The following is a 25,628-nucleotide window of genomic DNA, read 5'->3' as shown; positions in this document are numbered from 1 at the left end:
AGATGCACTGGTGTGTTTTTAATTACGCTGGCAATGCATATGTTTCAACAACAACCAACAACAACGGGGATATTTTATTGTATTGGGTGCATTCCGGCAGTGACTGCAGTGAACTAGGTAGGGAAATAAGTGGGCTAGCATAGTCGCAAGATATACCTCGGGCGTATGTATGAAATACTTACCTATTATCTATGTCGATAGATAAAAATTGGCATCGCCATCTACCGGGGAATTCTGATGTCTCAAATGCATAGTAGGCATTTTTGTTGATTTACCGCCAGATCTAGGGGTATTAGTGGCAAATGTCAACACGGGTCACTGTCAGATGTGATTGAAGCAGATGGCTCTGTTTACTTATGTTAGCCGACATCATGGTACTAAAGCCCCTGCCAAAGAAATATGACGTGTATACCCTGCAGGCGTACGTTCCAAGACTCATTCTTGGCGCCCCGAACTTCATCTCAGACACTTTCTCCCTAACTACAATAAAGTCAATATTCGGTACGCGTACATATCTTGAAGAAAAGCTACGAGTCCCGCATTATATATTCAAAATATAAGAATACAACTTCAACCTCGCGTACGTGTCAACGGTTGGATTATGAGATTGGGGAGACCTTTCACCTTCGGCTGTTCCAGTAGCGGTCCTGTTGGCCTACACGTCAGTCTTGTAGTAAGATATGAGATATTGATATTGATATTGATATCATATATTGATATTTATATCAGATATTGATATTGGTATCAGATATGAGATAATTGATGTCACTAACATAATGAAATCTTACAGACAAAAAATTCGGCCACTGTGCTTTCTTTCTGTGTCTCACCGATAGAAAACTGCATAATAGTAAACAGTTATACAAGAATGGTGCAAAGCGCTTTCTTGCGTTTTGCTTAGTATATCAAGATAATATTAGGTGTGTGCAATAGGGGTCGTACGAAAATAAACATCTCCTACAACAAGATATTTCTAGATTAGACATTCAAGACACAACGTTAGACCATTTTAAACAACGCTTCAAGAAAACGTAAGAACAGACGTCGGTTATTAGTATATATGTTATGTCTATGAAGAATGTAAAAAGTTTTGAGCCGTCTTGTTCTTCCAGTGAAACTGCCACGAACGGTACCAGTTTTGCGTCTACTAAGCGTATCTCATAAATTCGGAAAAAGAAATTGCAACACGTAAAATTGAGATCTGAAAACTAGAATAGTCAAAAGTGTTTTATTTGTAATATAAAACTACAGTGAGATAACCTAAGTTCTTTAATACTCCTATAGCTAATTTCTGCTTCGAATACTTGTAATACAGTGCACTGAGCAGCCTTTCTTCCAACAATGCTGTCCTGCAGTTCACATTCCCTTTTTGCGTTTGCATACATCCCTTGCCTTGGTGCCATGTGCTATGGAAGAAATAAAAATAGGGTCCCAATCAATAAACAGGAAATATGCACCAGAAGATTATCAGGACGCATATTTTATTGCTCCAGCCTCAAAGATATTCCATTTCTGGCATTCACCACTAGTGCAATAGCTCTATATGCACTTGTGCCGACGAAGTTTACAGTTTGACATCAGCCGTACGCGCAAGAATTAAAGCGCGCTAAATGGAGGTCGAAGTGCACTAATTACGCACACGAATCAGTACTAAGCCACACTAAATAATTGTGATCGTTTAGAGCTATATTTACTCAAGCCGTTCTCGGAATGTATTAAATGGGCCAAAGCATACGTCAACCTAAAGTTCCTCTTCGGCTGTCGCTGCGCATGGTTCTTTGTCTCCATCCCTTTATTGCAAGTTAGAGAACATGGGCACATGGCGACTTGCCAACTATCAAGTTATGTCCAAATTTTCGCAGGTATACATGTGCCCATAACATTATACGACGCCAATGCATCGCCATTTTTATTACTCGCTCAGTCGCTCACCATGCTCTGATGGCGGTTTCATTCGGTCACGATGACTCACTTTCGCTACGCTGATTTGTCATCATGTTACTGCTGTAATATGGGAGCGCGCTTGCAATGCGAGCTTCACATAATTCTTGAGCCTCATTGTTTCCCAAAACTCAGACCCTTTGATAAGTTTGTAGGCGGGCTAATGGGTCAGTGTGGTACGGTTTCCATTTGTCCCGTAACAGCAGGGTATACGGAGGATTTCATTAAGCCCGTATAAAATCCTCCAGACGCAGGCACCAGCGTGTGACTCGAGAGTCACCAATATTGTTTGCTGCTATTCTTAAAGCCGAATTATCGATGCATCTCATTTTTTTGGACACACAAGTTTGACGAATAAAGTGTTCCCAGTTTATTCTTGCTTATTTTGCTTAATGCCGTCCATATAAATGAAAAAAAAAATATTGAAGACCGGTCGCATAGCTGTTTGGTTCTTTCACGCTACCATTACGTCAGCCTTTTTTCCTCGTGCCCTTCATCCGCCTAATATTTTCTGTGAGTTTTTTACGCCACTTGGGCTTAATCTACCTACAGTACCATTCTCCATGACCACCTTAAAAATGAGTCGCTTTCCTTTTGTCCCTACATATAGGGGTAGATTTCGTATCGTTTATACCCGCAGCCTTTTTCAACGTTCCCTGCTTGTGTCTGGCCACAGCCATGGAGCCTACGAAACCTTGCGTACCGTAATTTATTATAATATACTTTCTAGCGAACTAATTTATCTTTTTCCTCGCTACCAGCGCACCTAGTAATGTAAAATGTCAGGCTAATTTCTCTTGCACTTTACTGGGGTGCAAATAGGCGGAGCCTCAAGCGAAACCTCCTAATTCACTTCGAAAGCCACCTAAAACTAACATGACAAGGATACAAGGATACCTTTGACAAAAATAACTGACCTTATCGAATAATTTCGCAGCGTATCTGGAACAATTTACTTTCGCTTGATTTCCATCCACATTGTGTCTTCATCTGTAAGCCATCATCCCAACTTTCGAATTCAACATCCAACACTAGCTGAGCTAGAAAACCCTGCTCTTCAGAATATATAAGCACAGAATTTATAGAGTAGCTGTGCTCACTTTTTTCCTGTGAGATGTTGATCGGCTCTCTCTGCGAGAGCTTTATTTCATGTTTCAACTTTATAAACCACAACTGAAGAAGGTGGATCAACGACCAGCTACTGGGTTAATACATTACAGTGCGGAACTGCACCGAAGCACTTCCAACGAAATATCAGAGGTTCCATAGGGATGTCAGACGATGGTAAAGCAGAGAGAAATGAAAAACAGAAACTCTGGCTTCGTGTTTGACAATTCTATCTCTAAAATAAAATATTTTCCGGGCAAAAAACCCCGCCACGAGTCATTACACATAGAAATTCTGATGAACTAGCAGAGCAGCAGTGTGTTTAGAGAAGTAGGTGTTCCTACTGGCCCATCCGGAGCATAATTTCTAACTTCTCCGCATCATAACGCGAAAATGGCACTGCGTTAAGTAGAACAGTACTGAGCGGCGCGTGCTCTCAGGTACTTGTGGCAGACGGAGCACAACAAATAAAGCCCCCAAATGTGTAATTCTTAGCTGCAGGTGTTACTTTCTCCAGTGAAGAGGTACGGGCCTTCGTTACTGCATGTTAAGAAGTGGCGAATATATCAGCAAGCTTCTAAGACAAAACCGTTAGTGGCATGGTTGCAGGAACGTCATCTCCGAGGCCGAATAAATGGAGGCGCACCAATTAGCAGTGCCCTTTCTGGCTCATTGAAGATCAACATGTCCACTTACTTTTTCGACCGTAACTGTTAGTCAGGGAGCTTAAAATATCATCATTCTCAGCCCCTACAAGAGCCGTGGCGCTCACCGCATAATACGCTAAGGACGCCTTTATGAAAAGTTTTTCATATGCGAATAATTTTGTTTTAGATTTGTAGGTCTACCAAAAATGCAATTATATGGTGCTTCCGTTCTTCGATTTATAATGGAGTCCGAAGAAAAAAGAGCGATACATTTTCTATGTCTGTGATCACGCTGCATCATTAGTACCGCCAAATTATACTCGGAGAGATCACAACAATGTGCGAATGGCCGCGCCGGCGCAAACTGCGGTGATGATATGTACTGTGTTATCGCTTGTGGAGCTCGTCCGAGCACGCGTCTTGCCTTATGCTCAATGAATATGACAGTGAAATGTTTTGCAGCTACTGCGTTTCCTGTTTGTGTAAAATTAGACTAACATCAGCCACAATAAACTTTGATTGGAAGCGTGTGTGTTTGTATGGAAGGAATCGATTGCTGCATCATAACTGATTAGCCGGAATGGTAAGTTTGCGTGTTTGAAATAGACAAAATGATGTTAGCTACGGCGTCTAAGGCAGCAGAGATTTTCAAGAAGCTTTAAGAAGGGCAAACATGAATATTTAAGTATATGGGAGCAATAGATGCAGCTCCAAGTGTAGCCGCTTTTGTGCACTTGGAGCTGGATACGTTTCTTAACAGCCAGCATCGCTAAGTGCTTAGCATTGCGCTGCTAAAGATGAGGTTGCGTCAGCAATAACCTGCTGTGGCAGCCGCATTCTCATGTGGTTGAAATGAAAAACACTCGCACACTTAAACTTAGGTTGACGTTAAACAACAACAGGTGTTCAGAAAGCAATCAGGATCGTGTCCTTCTGTGGCCTCTGAAGTCCCAAGTGTTGATTCCTTCTGGACGTTGAACCACATAATTTATTAGGTTGGATTATACTTCGCAGCTCAAAGGCCACGAGAAAGAATGCATGCTAGATGGGCAGCCCATGATTCCAACATAACTGTGTTCCTATTAAAAACCACCAAAACTGTGCTGCCGGGTGCTTCCATACCTAAGCTCAACAAAATAATTCCAGCATTTGATGTTTTCAGACGGCAGAATTTCCCATTCAGATTTCTGTGTATTGGCAGCGCACATTGTAGCTGAAAACTGCGCCAGCGATATCCCCAATTGCGTCCCAGTCTACACTGCGTACGGACGAGGACATGCGCAAGAGCAGCGCTACGGAAGCATCACGGAGCAATGCAGGAGCATTGTGTATTGACCGCTGCACCAATGTTACGTAATGACACGCAGAAGCGGTTCACTACTCTCGGTCGACACACCTACTCCGCCATTCACTATCGCAGCACTTTCAACTAAGCATAAAGTTGCTGCTTGTACTGTTAAGCTGTAGTACCACTCGAGCAGTACTTTTGTGAATGGACGCGTATCTAAACATAATTGTGGAGTATAATGAAATTTCTCATGCAAACTCGGTTGTATTTGTGAGCATTTAGTGCTATTACGCTGCTAGACAACACAAATATGTTACAGGAAGATGAAGGTGTGAATGACAAAGAAATGAAGAATGGAAGCCTCAGCCTATAGCCAACATTTTAACACGGAACTTGCGTTCGTCAGAAAAACCTCTGCTTTTCTTGAGCATTTTTATAGCTATGTGTCACTTCAAGATCTTGAAATATGAGCCAGTCTGACAGAATAAGGCGAAAGCCGGGTAAGGAAATTAGAAATGTCTGAAAGAAAGTATCAGTTCTTTTAGAGAGCTGCAGTTGTTCTACAGATGCTTTTTTAGTATGGAGGACAGCCACATAAAAGGACACAAAAAAGCACCTTGTATTTTAGTATTGCAAATTCGGTCGGCTTTGTTTGACCAGAAAAAATAGAGGTAAGAAGATATATGTTGTAGATTCTAGAGCCACCTGCTCGAATCTGAATTATAGGTAAAAAAGTATAAAGTGGTGGTGATCCGAAATGTTTTCAGATGTCTTTATATTTATTTTTATGAGCTAACTTGACATATTATTATCCCTAGGGGAATCAGCGTACCCTGTTTTGCGGAGAAACGAAGCCCACAGAAATGACAACAATTTTTTACACGCGCTGTTTAATGTTTTATTCTTTCTTTTCTTTTGTCTGTGAGAACTCCTAAGATGCACCAAATATTACCAACATCCCCGTTTTCACAATCGCTAGGGTGTTCTGGGTTTATAGTTTGCCAGTGCCGTTACAGAGATTCAGCTTACTCTTTCCTACCCGTTTTTGGACAACGCGCCTAACAGTGAGCCACATTAACGCGTCGAAATATAAACTGTTTTGCCCTGACCAACACCCCTCGCATTGACCTGATCAACACCCATCGCTTTGACCTGACCAACACCCATCGCTTTCACGGAACATTGTCTAAAGGTTGAGGATTATTTTCTTGCCCACGTTTTAAAGCCAATACAGTCTTAGTATTGATGGAAACCTCTGGAACGACAGCCACTTACGGTAACACTTCTCTACAAAAAAAAGCAAGAAGATGTTTAAAAAACCTGTGGTATCCGTAAAAGAGAGCATGTCCCTGTGTGTCAAGATTTGATATAAGACATAGGCTTGAAGTTTTCATTGTATACGCAAGATAGCAATGGCTGTGTAAAGTGTTACTTTTACAACTTGTAAAGTCACAGCAGCATCAGTTTAGCATCTGCGCAAGCAGTAGTGTGCATATTATGTATGTCAAACCGCAATGACAAATACGGGGCTCATAAGCTCTAGTTTGAATCCGTTAGGTGAGATTAATGAGGCGACGGCCGCACGGAACTCAAAAATGCCATATCTGAGAACAATTCCACTCGCGCTTTTTGCAAGCACAGCATGTGCAATACAGTGGAATAATGCTACGCTGTCCAGATCATTTATATTACCACTATTAGAATGGTTATACTCTATGGTCGAGTAGCGGCGGATGTGAAAAGATATGTATAAGTGGAGGTGTCTGGTCAAAGGATGTGTGTTTTCAGCGGAACGATTTGTGACGTAGACAAAGATAGAAACAACAAAACAACCGCTAAGCTACCAACAACTGGTTTACATAAAAAAAAAAGGCAAGATGCGTGAGAACAACCAAAAAAGATGGTGCAGACCAAAACCTTTGAGCCCAAACCAACTATCGCAACTCGTCACCCTTACTGCTTCAGGTCAGACTAGCAGATACACAATGGCACACACTTTTGGTACACAAAGCAAGGACAGGAATAGAGAGCGACAGAGAATGCAGCCATTGTATGTTGTATGTCCGCACTGTGATGTTGGGTGTGCTCTACCTTTCGCCTTATTAAGTGTATTGGAGTACCAGTAGTATCACAGCTAGCACAGCACCTTCCTTTGCAGGGTACAGAACATTGTTGCATGCCTTCGTTTGTAAAAAAAACAGCCTGCAGGCTGACCAGGATGACTTTTTGTTAGCCTGGAATGTGAACACAAATGCAACAGCGTTCTTCTGGGAAATTCGAAGACTAGTTGCGGCCAACTAGCCTGTGGTTATTGCTGTTATAAGATAGATATACAGTGAAACCGCTGTAGTATTCAGAGTGGAGGTATTGTAAGACATACGGCAAATGAGAATAATCTTTTGGGCTACATATAAATATTATGTGAAGGTACAAAGTGAAAGCTTCATCTCAGTAAAGGAGAGATAGAAGTGATCATGTGCGACACCTCGATGCACTATTGTGGACAAATAAAACAAGATTGTGAAAATACATAATGCCTGTTATGAACAATAACTTCAGAGTGATAGTTGCCCAAGTTAGACTGGATCTGAAGGTAAGCATAGCAATAAAATGATGCTTCACATCACATTTCCCCTAAAAAAATCATTCAAACAAAGGTCAAATTACATTTAGACTCGTTCCAAAAAAATTTATGCCACAGCTCTACTTTTCCACGATATCGAGACTGACGTGCACAATTGTAAGTCATATGAAGAAAAGCTTTCCTTACCCATGCACGTCTGCACACAAATGTTACATATGAAAAAGCCACCTGTCACTTTGCAACCTCCAACGTTGTGACGAATGCACGTGCCGTTATTGGCATCATAGAACCACTTCTTCACGCCTCTTTTGCAGGCATTTGGCGGCAGTTCTACTAGGCATTGTGGTTTCAGTTTACCGCCACCTGCAAAATAAAGAAACCACGTTCTCTGCTGATGTCCAGTGCGCAAGGTGTAGCATGACGAACACTTTGGAATCTTTTCGTTAAAGCGACCACAAGAGAAGCATTTAATCAATTTAAGCTATTACGTAATTATTTAAAATCCATTTTCCCCTTAATTTCGCTCTAATGGCAATGTTAGTAGAAGACAAAATAACCCCAACTTCCCACGTTTAGAAATTTAAGGTGTCTCCACCGCACGCATACGTCTGTTTTACGACGCAGATTTCAATGCAGTTTTTGGTATTTGGGCCTTTGAGGGCAATTTTCCTTGAAACTTCTTACGATCTGTGTTCGTCTCTGTTAGAATGAAATCAGTTCATGCTAGCCGTGTATAGATAACTTTGCCCGACGGGATGCCGCCAAAGACTGTGACGTCACTGGGAGCTGGCGTGGAAAGTTTCCATAGATTTCTTTTTTTACATAAGGGTGTCATTTTTGGTATCGCGGAATGCTTTTTACTTGTACAACTCAGAATTATTTTGCTTTGCAGTCCATTTAAGAACCCACAAAAGTAAAGTAATCAAAACAAAAAAATATTTACGTGGTTGCAATCGGATTCATTCTTCTGCTTCACATTTTTATAGCGGCAGGTACTAAATTTCTCTGAAACGTTACACTGCTTCCTACAGCGAAGAATATTTTCAATATTGAAAAATAAAAGGTATAGTTAAAACATGTGGCAGAACCCATCCCACGATAAATGACGGCCGTAATGCGTTAGCACTGCATCCATATAGCAACAAAACGTGTTGCAACCGTGGAAAGGATATGTGTAGGACGTGCGCTGCAGTGAGACTCCTCTTCGCCCTTCCTTAACAACACTTGGTGTCATTTTGCGTAGCCGCCGCCGCGAAGCCTGCGCATGGCGCCTGAAATTCATAGCACACCATTGTGTACGCCCGCTAAGACACGGGAAATGCATCAACTGGTTTCCCTTTTCGCGCTTCTTTCTGGAGATGCTGCGCCATGTAGTGGCCCTGCCAAGAAGTCCGCGCATGGCGTACGAGATGGGAAATGGGAAGCACCAGTGCCTGAAGAACGCTGAACATTCTCCCCCCCCCCTTGCCACACATTTAGTGGCAAATAGTCAGTGGCCGAAGTTGGCAAGAGGTTGATTAAAAAGCAGCAAATACCTAGTGCATTAAAGGAGCAGCTTGCTAAAGCGTTGGCGTGAATCACGCTCATAGAAAAGCACCACACATCCAGTGCTTCACCCACACCCAGCATGTGAAAGCGGTGGGTTGCTGTCCTTGAGGAACTCTTGCGGTGTGAGTTCGATTTCGCTCAGTATTGGAGAAATGTAAGGGTTATTTTTCTTGGTTATTGATCAACACTTCGCATGGCACATACATATCCCCAGAAATTGGTGTCAACCATGTTTATTGAAGTGCGGTGGCACACACCTAGTGGCACTTACCCCGTGACCCAAGTTGGCATCAACGCGGCTCATTGAAGGCCAACGCTGACAGTGTGCCACACACCCAGTAATCAAGGCCATTTTCAAAGGGTTTCTTGGAATAGCGGTACCTGTCCAGTCCCGAATGTGCAGTTACCTATGTCAGCATGAACGAGATCCGCTGAAAATCGGCACATAAGTCCATATTGCCAGATACTCAGTCATGCAAGTTGGTCCGACTATATGTTAATAACCCTGTACCCTCAGTACGGCAGTCCAATGGGCTATCCATTCGGTCACGGGCTACCCAGTGACCCACGCAGACGGGAAGTAGGTTCCGTACAAAATACGAAAAACATGGAAATAAACATGCGTAGATACATAGATACACGGCTCCCTGAAGACGCGTGAAGTACCCTCATAATGCTAGCGCATTATTACCTAACTCAATATGCACCACACAGAAAAGAACTCGATGCACTTCCACTCTGTGAAGAAGGATGACCAGCGAAGCTATGTATGTGGGCCCCATAATGACGAACTGCACCTCCACGACAGGTCGGTCAGTTATTGTACTATCTTCAGGATCACACCCCGTATATGGAGTGCTTAACGCCTGCTTCACCTTCGCCGCGGGTGGGCCCGGTATTGCACTATATTGACACGTGTACTTGTCTTTATCGGGCGACACGTTTTGCCGCCTAACAAATGTTATCGCACAGCGCGGGACGAGCGTGCATGTATCCGAAGTTTCTGGAAAGTTATCGATGTTTCTATCCGCTGTCTGTTGTCGCCGAACCTTGTGTTATCTGCTTTCATCGCTTGACACGAATGATGTAGAACTTTGTAGAAGGCATGCGGGTCCCAACGGTTAATCTGGAACATTCGATGACTGATCTATAAAAGCCGACGCGCTTGACCCGCTGATCAGATTTTCGACGATCGCCGACTGTGTTCGCCGCTATCGTTGTGCTTTAAGTGTAGCCTGTTTTGTGGACACAGGTTCGCCCAATAAAAGCTACTTTTCTCTTTCACAGTACTGCTACTGTGTTCTTTCTTCACCGTCACTACCACGTGACATCTGGTGGAGGTGCTAGTGCGTTCATGTACCGAACGCCCCCGCAAAGCCGCGATCCAAGCCCGAAGCCCGAGGACAAAACCGACACCGCCCAAGACCAGCGTGCTAGCCGCAGACTGCAAGGACTGCCCCCAGAGCACGGACTTCTACCTGAGGCGACAAAGAAGATCGTGGTCAAGACAACCTCAATGGCTGCCCCAGCGTCCCCCGTTATCCTACAACAACCCCGGGACCCACCGACCTTCCATGGAGCAGCGACTGAAGACCCGGAATCCTGGCTGGAGACCTACGAGCGAATCGCGACATTCAACAACTGGGACTCCGACGACAAGCTGCGGCATGTCTACTTCGCCTTAGAAGACGCCGCCAGAACGTGGTTTGAGAACAGGGAGTCGACCTTGACTACGTGGGACCTGTTCCGCAGCGGCTTCCTGTGCACCTTTACAAGCGTCGTGCGCAAGGAAAGGGCCGAAGCTATGCTGGACGCCCGAGTGCAGCTACCAAACGAGAACGTTGCCATCTTTACGGAAGAAATGATCCGTCTGTTCCGCCACGCCGACCCGGATATGGCCGAGGAAAAGAAAGGTCGCCTACTCATGCGCGGTGTGAAGGAAGAACTTTTCGCCGGGATGGTAAGAAGCCCACCGAAGACCATCGAAGAGTTTCTTCGTGAGGCGACGAACATTGAGAAGACACTCGAAATGCGGAACCGGCAATTCAACCGCCGTACAAGCTCTACCCCCTACGCAGGAATTCAATCACTAGCCACGGACGATCTGCGCTAGACCATCAGGGCCATTGTGCGCGAAGAAATGCTCAAGGTCTTGGCTTCGTCGCAGCCTCAAGTGGCTTCGATCGCCGACATCGTAAAAGAAGAGGTGCACCGATCGCTTGGAGTTCCTGAGGTGCAACCAGAACCACCGCAGCCTCAGCCGCAAGCGATGAGCTACGCCGCCGTCGCCCGCCGTCAAGGTCCCTTTCCACGACCGCGCCAGGGCCCCGTAGCGCCGGTGACCCACCGGTTCGCCGCAATGGGAACAAGCGTCCCCCGGCCTGGCACTTGGCTTCCTCAGGGGTGAAATGAGCTTGGGAAAGGAGCCCGCGCCTTGAAGGCCCGTCGAAACACTCGCGAGCACAACGTCGACCAATTCTCGGGGGGAGGAAGGGTCGAGCTCCGTGGCCCACAAAAACGTGTCGCCCGATAAAGACAAGTACACGTGTCAATATTCAGTATCGGCCCACGAATGGAGAGTGCTTAACGCAGGCTTCACATCCGCCGCGGGTCGGCCCGGCATTGCACTAGCTTTGCTACCATGAAGCGGTGGACGGAGGCCCCAACATTTCAATAAAATGGCTACGCGGGCACTGCAATGTTACTGGCAATGAAAGTGCCGACTAAACTGCCCCGGAGGCACATTATGTATGTGAAAGCACCTTAATTACATTGTCTAGAATGGATGCAGCTGGCAGCTCAGCGGTCTTGCCCATACTTTTACTCGAAGAAAATGGAACATACCGGAGTTCACCAACCGGTGCCTATATGCCGTGGACACGCATATAACATTGCGACTTTCTGGTTACAACCGACGGGAAGAAATGCCGCTGTACCGCTTCCGAATAGGAGTTTCATAAACGCCTACTCATTCCTAACTAAATTCATACTAAATTCAGATGATGGTTTAAATAGAACCTTAGCAACGTGATTATATGGCATTATGTTTTTTTGAGCACAGATAATTATTATAAAAAGGAAATGTTAGTGGCTGTATATTGGCTCACTCGTCTCTACATCCGGTATCGTGCGGTGAACCTTTTGCATCTTGCGTTCGCCTGTTCCAGATTGTTTAGTCCAACAATACATGACAGTGACTTGAGGTCTGAATTCACGTTGTATTGGCGTAGAAATGTGACGTTTACTCCCAAGTAATCTGACGAACAAATATATTATCCTTGGAGTGTTTCCCGCCACGTTCTTTTGTGGCACTCCTATATGACTTCAAATGAAGCTAGTATTTAAAACCTCTTTTGGTTTAGTGCCATTTATTCTTTCCTTCGGAAGACATCAGGGACAAGGACGAACAGCTGTTCTTATGGTTCTTTTTCTTATCGTCTTTTGCGGGAAACAGTGTAGGAAAACAAATACTTCAGTACTTTCCTGTGCCGATTTACGGGGTGTTTTTCATATCATGCAAACTTTTCTTAAAAAGCGCCTGTGAGAGATAAAGTAGCTAAAGTGTGGGTGCTAGATTACTCGAAGCGGCGGGCGTTGTTCGCTTGAGAAATTGAAATTCATACCTGACCATCTGACAAAAAGATATCCCGATTTAATTCTTTACTGAAAGTACATTGCGAAACTTAACGAAATTTACGTACTGCAACAAATGAGTTTGCACGACTTACGCATTAGAATAAGCTTCTGAGGATCGCAAGTGTTTCAATAAATGCGCCACGAGAATTGTGGCAAAAGTGCACCATTGTTCCCCTTACTTTTTCAAAAATTCATAGTCGGATGCACTTAAGCACAAAAGTGACTCGAACGCACATGTATTTTATCGCATGCGTTGGAAATTATTATCTCGAAACAGGTGCCGACCAGACCGTTTGTGGTAATTGGTTGGACCTTGCGAACTCACCGGCTATGACCCGTAACCAGCAATATGTGCTGGAATATAACAAATAAAATTTGCACTAGTGAATTATTCTTAATTGTTCGTCTATGGCTTTTGACGTCAACTGAAAGTAATTTCCACCCCTTTGAGTAATCCAGCTGATTGCTTAGAATTAATTTAGCTGCAAGAGTCGATCTTCAAACCGATAATCTTCAACGCGATCTATCTATAGTTACAGCTATATGTATGATACCGGTGTCATTAGTGAACTAAAGATGATATGGTCTATTTTTTTAAATTAATGCGACAAGCTTGACAGAGGCAAATGTTTCTTAATGCAAGAGGTTAAGTTAAAGAGTGTTGATCGTAAAATACACTCACCGCTTGGTTTCGTTGGCTGCTGCGGCGCAACCACTGGCGCACTCCCCTTGATCCCCGATGAAGGGGTTTGTCCTGCAGCGTTGGTATTGCATTTACTTTCTTCGAAGTTAGCAAATGCTGAGCTTGGCTATAGCAGTGCACCATTAGCAAGTTTTAGCGCGTGGCGGCGTTTTCGGAACTATTCTTTGCCCTTTAGAGGAACAGGGCAGGGCAAAGGAACATGGCATCTATTTATATTTAATATCTGCTAACCTACAAGTATTTAACAGGAGCCAGCACTGTTGGCGCCATAAGAGTACTCTTACCTCTTCCGAGACATAAATGCTTAAACAAATCCGTGAATGCAGTCTTTTGCTACAGTGCTGCATTGTGCCAAATGTTGCATTATATAAATAAATGATAAACGAGCTACATTATGTGGTCTTATGCAATGGAAGCCAAACCTGTTCAAAAAGCACTAAAAATGTAAAAATAGTTTTGTGGCTGCGCATCAGTCCGCAGATTTCCCTGACATTTCGTCAGTCGTTCTAGAAACAATAGCAAGACTCTCCGCTTTAGAAAAAAAAGGTGGTGTACCAGAATATTATCACGTCGATAAACTTAGAGGATTCGTTTCACAACAAAAAATCGGAGAAATCTTCATCGAAGAACTGTTGTCTGCATTCGAATGCGTACCACTGACCGTATATATATATATATATATATATATATATATATATATATATATATATATATATATATATATATATATATATATTTATACAACTTAGCGGGGGTTACGCAATGTTCGGAAAACCTGACAGTGGGGTGAAGAGAGTTCCTGTGAAAATAAGACAAAAGACAAACTAACGTAGACTAGTGTTGCAGTGCTGATGCGCGCCAGATGATTTAACTTCTTTAAGTTCACAATGGCCCAGCTACAGGCTTCTGCACCTTAATGCGTTTGGCGTCACCCAACCTTTTTTCCCTGCTCCTGCCTTGACTAGGGATCTTAGTTCATGGGCGAAATTCGCCGAGCGATGCAAATCAGCGGTATCGCGCAAGAAGAACAGCAGACAAGCATTGGGAAACAAACTTAGCACAGTGTTTAGAAACATTTTGTGCCATGAGCGGGTAACGCGCCACTTGAATTAAGGCAAGGAAGTTCAGAAGTTTGGGTGTGCTGTTACTCGATTGTATAAGTAGCTTGAGCGCTACACAGGCGAGGTCAACAAAAGCACGCCACAAAGACGCAACAAGATCTTCTCCGCACCGACATATATAAAAACAGGTTTTACCCCATATTTAGTGTTTTAATTTTAAGAGAATATTTTCTTTTATTCTTGCACCACTAAAGTGATGTTTTAGGAATTGTTACCGGCTGTCCAAAATTCAGTGGAAGATAGCCTAATCGTGTTTACCTAAATACCCGTAATGTTCTTGATTTGAAAAGTGTTCGTAAGGTTTATTTGCTATGAAATTGTGTAAAGTATGCTTGAGGATTACGAAACATGATACAGCGTAATGCGACCTTTGTTCAACCTAATGCGCTTGCTAATAAATTTATAATATCTTAGGATTCGAATAATAATATAGATATAGTGAGAAATCAGAGTTCCTGGCGACTGTGAAATTATTCGAAAAAGCCGTGTTGAAACGCATAACAATGTGTCTTCGGCATTTCCATCAGTGACCAGCGTATATTTATTTATAAATGTATATTTATATGCTAAACGATGAGAAATATGAGTGAGCAAAACGTAAGCGATGCACTCCACTTCCCTGCCACCTAATCGACGCGTAGTTTTGTAAAAGTCCTGGTCATGCTTGGTTTCCGAAGCTGCCTAGATGCTAGTTTAATCACTCGGCAGCTTGTATTGGAATTGAGTCGCTAGACTGTATGCTTGGCCGCTACGGCTTGCATTACATAAGAATATACATTAAAGAGTAAATAATTTTTCAACTCCTATTGCTGACACTTCAAACATTATTTCAAGAGAAGTATTAGGCCTTATAATTCGAGCGCTGCGTGCTACGCGAGAGGACAGTCAATGTGCAAGTAAAGACGTGAAAATGCAGATATTCCAGCCGAAGCGTTGGAGGTGACAGAAGCGGTTCCCCCGGCTGGCTTTCCAGCTACGGTCGATTTCACGCTACGGCCATATTTTTCTGCTTCCTCTGTCTTGCTCACGTTATAATTTCGAATATCCGTTACTTTCTCCTTGTTGATTAGTTTTGACAGTTCCGCTAATTCTATCAGATCTCTTGAGTTGGACACTTTCTTTTTTGTCGTTTATTTATTAGGCGTTTTGTTACTTGGCACAGCTCACCAACTGGTAGCCTTCGTGTCTTACCTCCCGCTTGAATCGCTGCTTCGGAAAGCGGCCTAGTTGCGGTTTCATTCATTGCCTCTATGTCATCTTCATCTCTCTGTTCTATGGCTGTATATTTGGTTGCAATCACAAGCCAGGATTGGTCTGCTTTTACCCTTACTGTATCTATGGTCACCTGATTTTTCCAGACCAATATTGCTCTTTCTCTCTTCAAGTTCAGGTGAATCTTAGACCTCACCAACCTATGATCGCTGCACTCTGCTCTACCTAACACTTCAACAACCCTCACTATGCTGGGATGGGCACAGAGTATAAAATCTATTTCTTTTCTTGCTTCACCGCTAGGGCTTTTCGAGGTCCACTTTCTCTCGCTAAGCTGTCTGAAGAAAGTGTCCACTATCGGAGCTGATTCCTTTCCTCGAATTTTGTCAGCATATATACTCGAGTGTTGCGAGAGTCGGTGCGGTAGTTCCAATTTCTTGTTCACCAGCCTGTCTTTCCCTACTTTTGCACTGAAGTCGCCCACAACTACACTATACTGAGTTTGAACTTTTCTCATCGCTAATTCAACATCTTCATAAAACTGTTTCAATTCATCCCCATGGTTGCATGTAGGACCATAGACCTCTACAACCATCATTCTATGCGTCCTATTTAACTTTAAATGGCTACCGCAACTGTCTCAATAATCATGTTGATTTCTTCAATGTTGCCCGCTATGTCATTATGGACTAGGAATTCTACGCAATATTGCTTCTTATCTGGGAGTTGTCTGTAGCAGATGACGTGGCCTTTAGCCAGGACTGTAAAAGCCTCACTAGTTCTTCAAAGCTAACAAAAGTAATTAAATTCTGACAGTTCCTCAAAAACTCCTGTTAAGCTAGATTCACTCGACAGGGTTGGTGTGTTGAACGTTGTCGGGTTTGCTTTCTAGTGGTGACCTTCCCGGTCCAGATGTTCTTAGGAACCTTTGCTGCGTTGCAGATCTCATGGCCACTTTGGTCAGGTGCTCCGCAGGGGCTGGGCACTAAGGGCCAGGGGCTAAGTGTAGGAGTCATTAGGGAGGCAGTGGCCGAATACTGCACCAGGGAGCCCAATTTCTGTTCTGATGAGGGAGTGTCTTTTGTTGAAGCTTAGTGGACCTTCTCAATATTTTTGCACCTGGACTAACATAGCACCACCAACTATCGGCATTTTTGACAGTGTCAGGTGCCACTCCAAGCCTGCAGATATGGTGTACTGAAGGAGGATTTGAGCTTATGACCTTTATAGTTTGCCCTAAGTGCCTAGCTGGACAGGTATCGCTGTAATGTATCATGTATCAGGCAAAAACAGAAAGGTCTCTAATCCAGACTATGAGGAGATAGGTACGCGCCGGAGTATATTAAGCTCCGCATGAATCTCGGCTACGTACACCTCGCACTTTCAACAGTGCTGCAGGTTACTTTACAGGTAGATTATAGCACATATTTGGGCTAGAAGGAATGCGTGTATGATAAACATGCAGCTCTGTACGCGTTTTTAAAACATCGCGAAGCTACGCGGAATGTGGTTGCGGAATAACTTACTTGTGGTCGGTAGGCCGTATCTTTCAGACGACAAACGATGTAGCTTTACACAATTTCCAGTATAAGCGGTCATATGCTGTACTACGAAAAGGGACCCTATGACGCTTTCTTCAAGCCACCACATTTGCTCTAGATCTCTACTTAGCTTGTGAAAGTACAAAGAACAAAAGAGATTTTATTAAAGATACCGCACACGAACCAAACGTATCGGTAAGATAAGTTCTAACATACAAGAAAAATGAACGTTGTCCTTAGCACAAAATTTTCGCAGTTCAACCCGCGACATTTCGCTCTTGCATGACGTCATAGCGATGCTGCTTATCAATACTTTTATTGCCTACTTGAGGCGAATATCTGAATGCAGCTGAGAAGCGTAAGCAAGCATTACCCACTAGGCGCTTAGGTAGCGATAAATTAAAGCATTGCAGTCCATACGAATGTCAACGATCATAGCCTAGATGAAAAACATATGTTACTTTCAATGGAAACACCCAGTTGACGATCTTCGTGTCAATCGCAATACTGAACTATTTCCCACCGCATGTTAGCAGGCGTTTGTTTCAAGTTATATGGCCTTGGACATACATTCATGTTATTGCCTTTAGTGTACAATATAAGAGTGAAATTGACTACGCACACATTTGTTGCCCAAAAAAGGGTGATTTTTTCTCGGTCTGCAGAAATGTAGCTATGTGTTTAGCATTGAAATGCCCAATTAAATCGTTTTTGCTAACTCGGTCATCACATATAGGCACAAGAAATACAATAACTATCCTAAGTAGAGCTGGAGTGAGTCTCCCATCGCTTGCAGTAAAAAATAACAAAAGTGCAGTAACAGATAACAAATGAAGATTAGTTGAGCAATTATTGCTTGGACAATAATACTTCTTTGCTTTTTCGTTTATATATATAGTGTCTATAGTATGATATAGATTAAGTAGCTCTAATTTTTCTTCCACGAGCATGTTTCAAGCTATGCATTTTGACTTTGAAGCCCCAGTCAATATGTGACTTAAAGATGAGCTTTGAATAAGGAACTAACGGCATGGTGCTAACATTTATGTTTATCTATGGGCTTGAATCATATTTCACTTGTAATTTGAAATGTATGTATGTATGTATGTATGTATGTATGTATGTATGTATGTATGTATGTATGTATGTATGCATGTATGTATGTATGTATGTATGTACGTATGTATGTATGTATGTATGTACGTACGTACGTATGCATGTATGTATCTATGTGTGTATGTATGTATGTATGTATGTATGCATGTATGTATGTATGTATGTATGTAGTCAAAACTAAAGGGACAAGAGCAAACTGAATTTCGAGTTTCTCCTTGCACCACTAATTGACAAACTACACGTCCCAACGTTGTCTTTCACTAACTACGACTACAAAAAATGCGGGCCCTTTATACTGTAATGCTAGGGTTTTAAGTCACACACATCCTAATCACACCAGTGGTTTACTTACATGCCTACCGTCCTACTCACAAGATGCTTATTTTTTTTTTTTAAATAGAGTGAAGCTTACTACTGCGGAATGGGTCGGGGAAGGGGACTGACACTTAGTCAGGCATTCGTGCCTTTTTGTCAGCCTCTTTGACAGAGATTCTTTGTATTTTATTTCTGTCAAAATAAACATTCATTCATTCATTCATTCATTCACATTGTAAGAATTATTTTTTCCGAATATTTCGTGGGACAGTTTTGCGCCATAGTGCTAGCAGAATTTGCTTAATTTTCGAACTCTGAACAGATTGCGCCCACTCAACTATTACTTTGTACTTTGCGCAATATTAGACTTGTAGATAGGGGTGGATACGCAGACACTCGAGAGAATCTCTTTAACGTTAATTCCAATTTTGTTTCCGTGCCCCCAAAGGGCACTTTGCGCTTAGCAGCAGATATAGACGTTGGGGCATATTTCCTGCTATTTGTTTTTGTCATACTTGGACTGAAAGTCCCTGGATATCTTGCGCCCATTGCATTCTCATCGCAACCTTTCTATTAGCACAAATCATTGTTATTTGTTCAGAAGTAAAGAGCCATACAGTAATAAATATGTGAACCTTGGGGGCCACGCTGTGCCATCCTTTTCTCTAAATTATTCACGGACACTTTTGTGTAGCAACAAAATTTCATGGTGATAGCAGCGTCTCCTTTGCCAGATCTTTGTAGTGAGCAAAAAATTTGCATGTAATCCTCTATGTAGTGCAAGGCAGATGGCGGGATGTAAGTATGCCAGTCCAGACATAAATGTTACGGGTGATGATAGTTAGGATCACTTACCCCCAGGTGCTTGTGCAGCTGGGATAGGTACAGGTGGCGCTGCTCCGTGTGCGGACGCTGGCTTGTTTTGTTCCGTCCCACCTGCAGTTTCGTGAATTCAGCCAATTTTTCCCAGATGTAGGAGATTTTCAATCATTTATTATATATTCACTCACCATCAGGTGTACACAGCAGCTATCAAATATGCTGTCAAATTTTTGCCACTTTTGAAATTATTCTTACACCTTCTTCAATGCAACCGTGCTGGTGTGCACAGGGGCCGCCTTGGTGCGACGATAAAACATGGGAGACGGCCCACCAGGGTAGTCTTGTGCACACCTATGCGAATAATTCAAGATGCCATGCATGGGAAAATGGTTGTCCTATGCAAATAGGAAACTGTTGAGCTCTAGGAGCCATGAATACATGAATATCGTCTAACCAACTCAGTAACATTTTGCGAGGGTGGCTATAGTATCTATTATCTGCAGCGAGTAGCAAACGTAGCTAGTACGCCGATAGTCTATAAATTATATACCTTAGTAGCTCTGGTATGTATGCAAAGAACAAGGAAATCTGCGTTTGCTATTGAGGTGTGCCCCACTTTTGCTGCATTACCTCAATCATCGTCAACGCTCATTATCATGCATCTCGTCTCGAATATTTGGGACACAGCACGCTTTGACGACTGAGACATAAGCTTCGAGTCATGCGTTAAATTAGGCATGCATTCAATTACAATTTCGTCCTGGAGGGTGGAGAAGAAATATCAGCTACAGTACGCTTTCTTCATATAGCTTCCCGCAATATGTGATTCGCTCATATTTACAGCAAAAGGTCATCACTTTGGAATTTGTAAAGCCATTCCATGATAAAAAGGTCTACACGCTGTTATTGGCGTCATTATGCCTGGTGGGGCGAAAATATTTAAATTTTAAGCTCAAACCATAGTGGTTCATCTCCTTTATTCGATATTTCCAACAAATAACTATTTCACCAGCAATACAAGCGTGAAAACTATAACGCGATAATTTATAATAAAGCCGTAAATCTCACTGGTATAAACAAACGTGAGACATTTGGTGCCACAGCTTCGTGCCGTCGATGTACAACCACATAACTTTAATTGTATAATTAAAACACTATACGGAGTTTGTGGCAAAAGGCACAGCGCCACTAGGACTGCACAATAAATGGTTTCCGTCACACCGGAGAACACCTTTCAAATGAAGTCTAGAGGTTTTATACAAATTGGGTCACCAGTTTTCAGCGCCACTTGATGATTACAGGCATCATGCCATGTTTAGGGAAAGCCATCTGCTCCTAAATGAAGGTTCACGTTCTCCATATGCTTAATGTTCACACTGAATGAGGATGTTTAACCATAGCTCAGTAACTATAGAGTTCTGTTACCGAGAACGAGTTCATGGATTCAATCGCCGGATCCTGGGCGTGTATGCGGAAAATGGATCGATTAGGTGAGGATTCGCAAGTGTCTGTTGTTAAAGGTATGTCGGACGTCTTCCTTCATCTTTTCTCAAATGTAGGCAAGACAGTTCCGACAGTGGTTCAGGAAGTACGTGCAATGCATTTTTTTTTCTTTTGTTTTCGCACGTTCCATACATGTGAAAATATCTCGTGGATAAGCACACTGAACGCCTTAGTACATGCTTACCTGCCGTCAGCGCTCATTCTGTTTGTGTCGCGACTCAGCGCGCCTTAGTTGGCGTACCTTGAACAGAACGGCCCGATCACAGCTGCTGCAAGAAAGTGCCGTGCCTGCTGGACTGGCGTTGATGCACTTTCGCAGATTAACAAAAAAACGCTTCAAATGTTGTGCCCCTCCACGCTAGAGTATCAGGATGTGTGCTTGCCGCAAATGCATCAGTGACGCAATAAATCTTTGCAATAAATCAGTGACGCACCGATCCAGTTAAGCGACTTCTGGAAATCGCAATCACAACGATGTCGAAGTCGAAACTGTGGTCAACAATTTAAGAAACGTTAACCAACGGAATCTCAGCAGTGCAGCCCTTCTTCGAGCAGTTAATTGAAGTCGGCAGTTCTAGTCTTCGGGACATTCGCATTACTGAACTATTTCCCACCGCATGGTAGCGGGCATTTGTTTCAAGTTATATGGCCTTGGACATGCCTTCATGTTATTGCCTTTAGTGCAATATATACGAGTGAAATTGACTACGCGCACATTTAATGCCTAAAAAAGGGTGTTTTTTTCTGTCTGCAGTAATTTGACTCCGTGTTTAACACCGCAAGGCTCAATTAAATCGTTTTTGCTACTCATTCAACAGATATCGGCGCAACAAATCTAATGAATATCCTAAGCAGCCATGGAGCGATAATCCCCCATCCCTCGATGTTTTGATAATGGCAGCAGAAAGTAACAAATAAATATTAGTTTACTCATTTTTCTTGCAAAATATTATTTCTTTGCGTTTTCTCTATAGTTTAATATAGAAGAAGTAATTCTAATTGTTATGCACGAACCCGTTGTAAGCTATGCATTTTGACTCTGAAGGGCCAGTGAATATGTGACTTGAAGATGAGTTTTGAATAAAAAAACAAGCTGCAAGGTGCTAACCTATATGTATACGAGTGAGGTTTCACAACAACGAATTCTTCGGTGGACAATAATTCGCTTTTCTTTTGAAGTTTGTTGGATGTCTCTCTGGTAGCGCTATTTTAATCTGTCAAAATTGTTTTATTGTTTTTGTCAATATGCAATTTTTGTTATATACTATGCACAGACATTTGTTGGTGGACTGATGGCCCAGTATATTTATAATATATATATTTATAGTATATATGTAAATATATATATATATATATATATATATATATATATATATACTGAAACCTAACTGCAGCGACTTGGTCGAGCTAAATTTTTCGTTTCTGATTGCACAAAATCTTGTCGAACTACACGCCGCAACTTTAAGCCTTTGAATAAATTCGACTGTAAGGGTTATAGGTCTGAGACGTCTTCATTTTACCCGTGGTTTACTGACGTGTCTTCAGTCCTTCTGATAATTTAAAAAAATTAGTAAAGCTTACTACTATGTCGTCAATCATATTGTCACGCGGTGGTGACGTTGAAGAACACAGTAGCAAATACTGTGAAAGACAAAACGAACTTTTATTGGGCGAACCTGTGCCCACAAAATCAGGCTACGCTTATAGCACAACGATAGCGGCGAACACGGTGGGCGATCGTCGAAAATCTAATCAGCGGGTCAAGCGCGTCGGCTTTTATACAGCAGTCGTCGAATGTTCCAGACTAATCGTTCGGGCCTGCGTGCCTTACACAAAGTTCTACACCATTCGCGTCACGCGATGAAATCAGATAACACAAGGTTCGGCGACAACAAACAGCCGGGTAGAAGCATCGATAGCTTTCCAGAAACTTTCCAGAAACTTCCGATAGCTGTCCAGAAACGCAGGCGCGTCCCGCGCTGTGCGATTACATTTAAGCGGCGAAACGTGGTCGCCTGATAAAGGTAAGTACACGTGTCAATATTGTAAATTTTCTTTTTGAACACTTCCTTGAAGAGCTTTGCGTCATAGCGGCAGCAGAATTTCCTTCATATTCAAGCCCGAAACAGATTGCGCCTATTTATTCCGTCTCAAGCGCGACAATTCAACTATTACTTTTTACTTTGCTCAATATTAGGCTTCTAAACAGTGGTGTGTCTTCAGATACTAGAGAGAATCTCTTTAACGTTAACTCCAATTTATGTTCCAATGCGCCCAAAAAGCACTTAGCACTTAGTCGCAGAAATAGACGAAGTGGCCCATTGTCTGCTAAGGGTGCCTGTTACATGCGTAGACTGCGAGTTCTTGGATATATTGCACCCGTCGCATTCTGATAGCAACCTTTCTATTCGCCCAAATCATTGTTATTTGTTGAGAAGAGCCACACTGCCATACACATACACATCTTGGGAGCCACGTTGTGCCATCTTTATCGTATTTTCTTCAAGGCCACTTGTCTTTAACTACAAAATCCGTGGTAACAGCAATGTCTCATTCGCCAGATCTTAGTAGTAAGAAAAAAAATTGCATCTAATTATCTATGTACGGCGAGACAGTAAGCCGGAAAGTAAGTATTGTAGTCCAGTGATAAATGTTACCAATGAAGATAGTTAGGATCACTTACTACTAGGTGCTTGTGAAGTCGCGGTAGATGATGGTGCCGCTTGTCCGGGCGTGGACACTGGCGTGTTTTCTTCGGTCCCACCTGCAGTTTTGTGAATTCAGTCAATTTGTGAGACATGTAGGGTATTCTTATATTATATTCACTCATTACCCGCTGTGCACAGGAGCTATGAAATTTTTGCAACATTTGAAATTATTCTTTCACCTTCCACAATGAAATCGTTCTCGTGTGCACACGGGAAGCCTTGATGCGATGATGAAAAATGGAAGACGGCGCACAAGGGTGGTCTTGTGCACACCTATGTGAATAATTGAGGATGTCATACGTGAGAAATCGGTTGTCTTCGGGAAATAGGAAAGTATTTCGCTGTAGGCCGTTTCACGCGCACTGCGCCGTCTTCGTTATCTTTCATTTCTTTATCGGAAAATGCGTTCGTCGGAAGTACGTTGCCGCGAGGAACAGGCAGCTTTCGACGAGCGGCCGCCAGGGCTAGTCCATGAAAAGGCTCACCATTGGTGTGCCGATCCAGCCGTTAGATCAAGCCCGAGCCGAAGCAATCCGGCAGCAACGACGAAAATACCTCGAGCTGAGGGAGAGGGAGGTCAAAGCAATCTGGCACTGTTACCTGTTGCTTACATAGCCGTTACGAAGGTCAGGTGCACGCAGAAGGAGCTTCGCTTACCCCCATTTTCCGGTAGGTGAAGAGTTGGTCATTTCTGTGTTTGTTCGGCACCGTCATCTCGTTATATGTTAGAGCGCAGTAGTAAAGTTCCGACGCAGTGAATGACTAGGGCATTATAGCGTTCCACGTCCACTATGCGCATCGCCTGTGCAAAAAAATATGGCGCATTCAGCTAATCGTAAATCAATACACTTTTGCGCCGCGGCTCCACTTCGGTTGTCCTCATAGCGTCGAAACGAACAGCTTCTTCTAATAATAACAGCAAAGTGCGCTTAAGGCTTTGCCTTTATCGGGAGATAAGTCTAAGCGACGACGCATTTTGTCATTTATTTTTTGCTGTCTCTGCGTAGAGGCCACAACAAACGAGAATTCATATTTTAAGACAAGAGACGAGCGGCCGTGAAAAAGACGATGAAGTATCTGGACGCCGACGCGAGCCTGTGTCTCCCCAGCGGTGTGGGTTCCATTGTACACGAAGTTTAAATAGTCTCTTTCTTCTTTGTCGTTCCACAGCTAACAATTTCAAAGCGGGCAGCCTTGGCTATATGGGCGTTGTCATAGCATTATGTAGTCATGGATAGGCGGGCTATACTGCTTAGCGGCTCTAAAGGCCGCAATTTCGCCGGTATACCACGTGCTTGCGCCAAGTGCCTTGCTGGTGACGGGCCGCTGTAACATATCATACACCTAGCAAAAAAAGAAAGAAATGTCTCCAATCCGGATTTACGCATGGCACTATGTTCCGCACCGCTCGGATATCGCATTTGTACAGCTCGCACCTTCGGCAGTGCTGCAAGTTCCTTTGCAGGAAGAGTAAAGCACACTTTTTTTACTTTAGAAAATCCGTATATGAGAAGCAGTTTTGTACATGTTTTAACAACATCGCGGTGCCAAGTAGAATGTGGCCACAGAACGGTTTTCTTGTGATAGATACGCCGTATCTTTCAGATGACAGACTGGATTGTTCACGCGTATGTACGACGTAGGTGGAGACACTTTGCTGGAAAAGTGGTCATGTGCCATACTCTAAAGGGACCCTACACCACTTCTTTCAAGCCAGCATATTGGCTTTGGATTTTGACTTAGACCATGATAGAACAAAGAACAAAAAGTAGATGTCAAAATAATTTTTAGTGCTGCATGAACATACACAAAATAGAAATAAATGCGGAAATGTAG

The 25,628-nt window shown here is 43.0% G+C and overlaps 1 protein-coding gene across 1 annotated transcript in view; it reads right to left on the bottom strand.

Annotated features, from left to right (window-relative positions):
- Positions 1-1,284: 1,284 nt before the first annotated feature.
- LOC142588858 (uncharacterized) overlaps positions 1,285-25,628 on the bottom strand; it is a 73,914-nt gene continuing 49,570 nt past the window's right edge. Inside the window, exons 5-9 of the mRNA XM_075700678.1 lie at positions 23,768-23,848; positions 19,615-19,695; positions 13,434-13,560; positions 7,754-7,930; positions 1,285-1,406 (exon numbers count right to left, since the gene is read on the bottom strand). Coding sequence (XP_075556793.1) covers positions 1,357-1,406; positions 7,754-7,930; positions 13,434-13,560; positions 19,615-19,695; positions 23,768-23,848 — 516 coding nt within the window. The 3' untranslated portion in view covers positions 1,285-1,356. The remainder of the gene's footprint in view (positions 1,407-7,753; positions 7,931-13,433; positions 13,561-19,614; positions 19,696-23,767; positions 23,849-25,628) is intronic.

The sequence above is a fragment of the Dermacentor variabilis genome, chromosome 7 (genome assembly GCF_050947875.1).
Source record: "Dermacentor variabilis isolate Ectoservices chromosome 7, ASM5094787v1, whole genome shotgun sequence".
Lineage (NCBI taxonomy): Eukaryota > Metazoa > Arthropoda > Arachnida > Ixodida > Ixodidae > Dermacentor > Dermacentor variabilis.
Note: the sequence above shows the minus strand (reverse complement) of the source record. Positions and strands in the feature narration are given on the sequence as shown.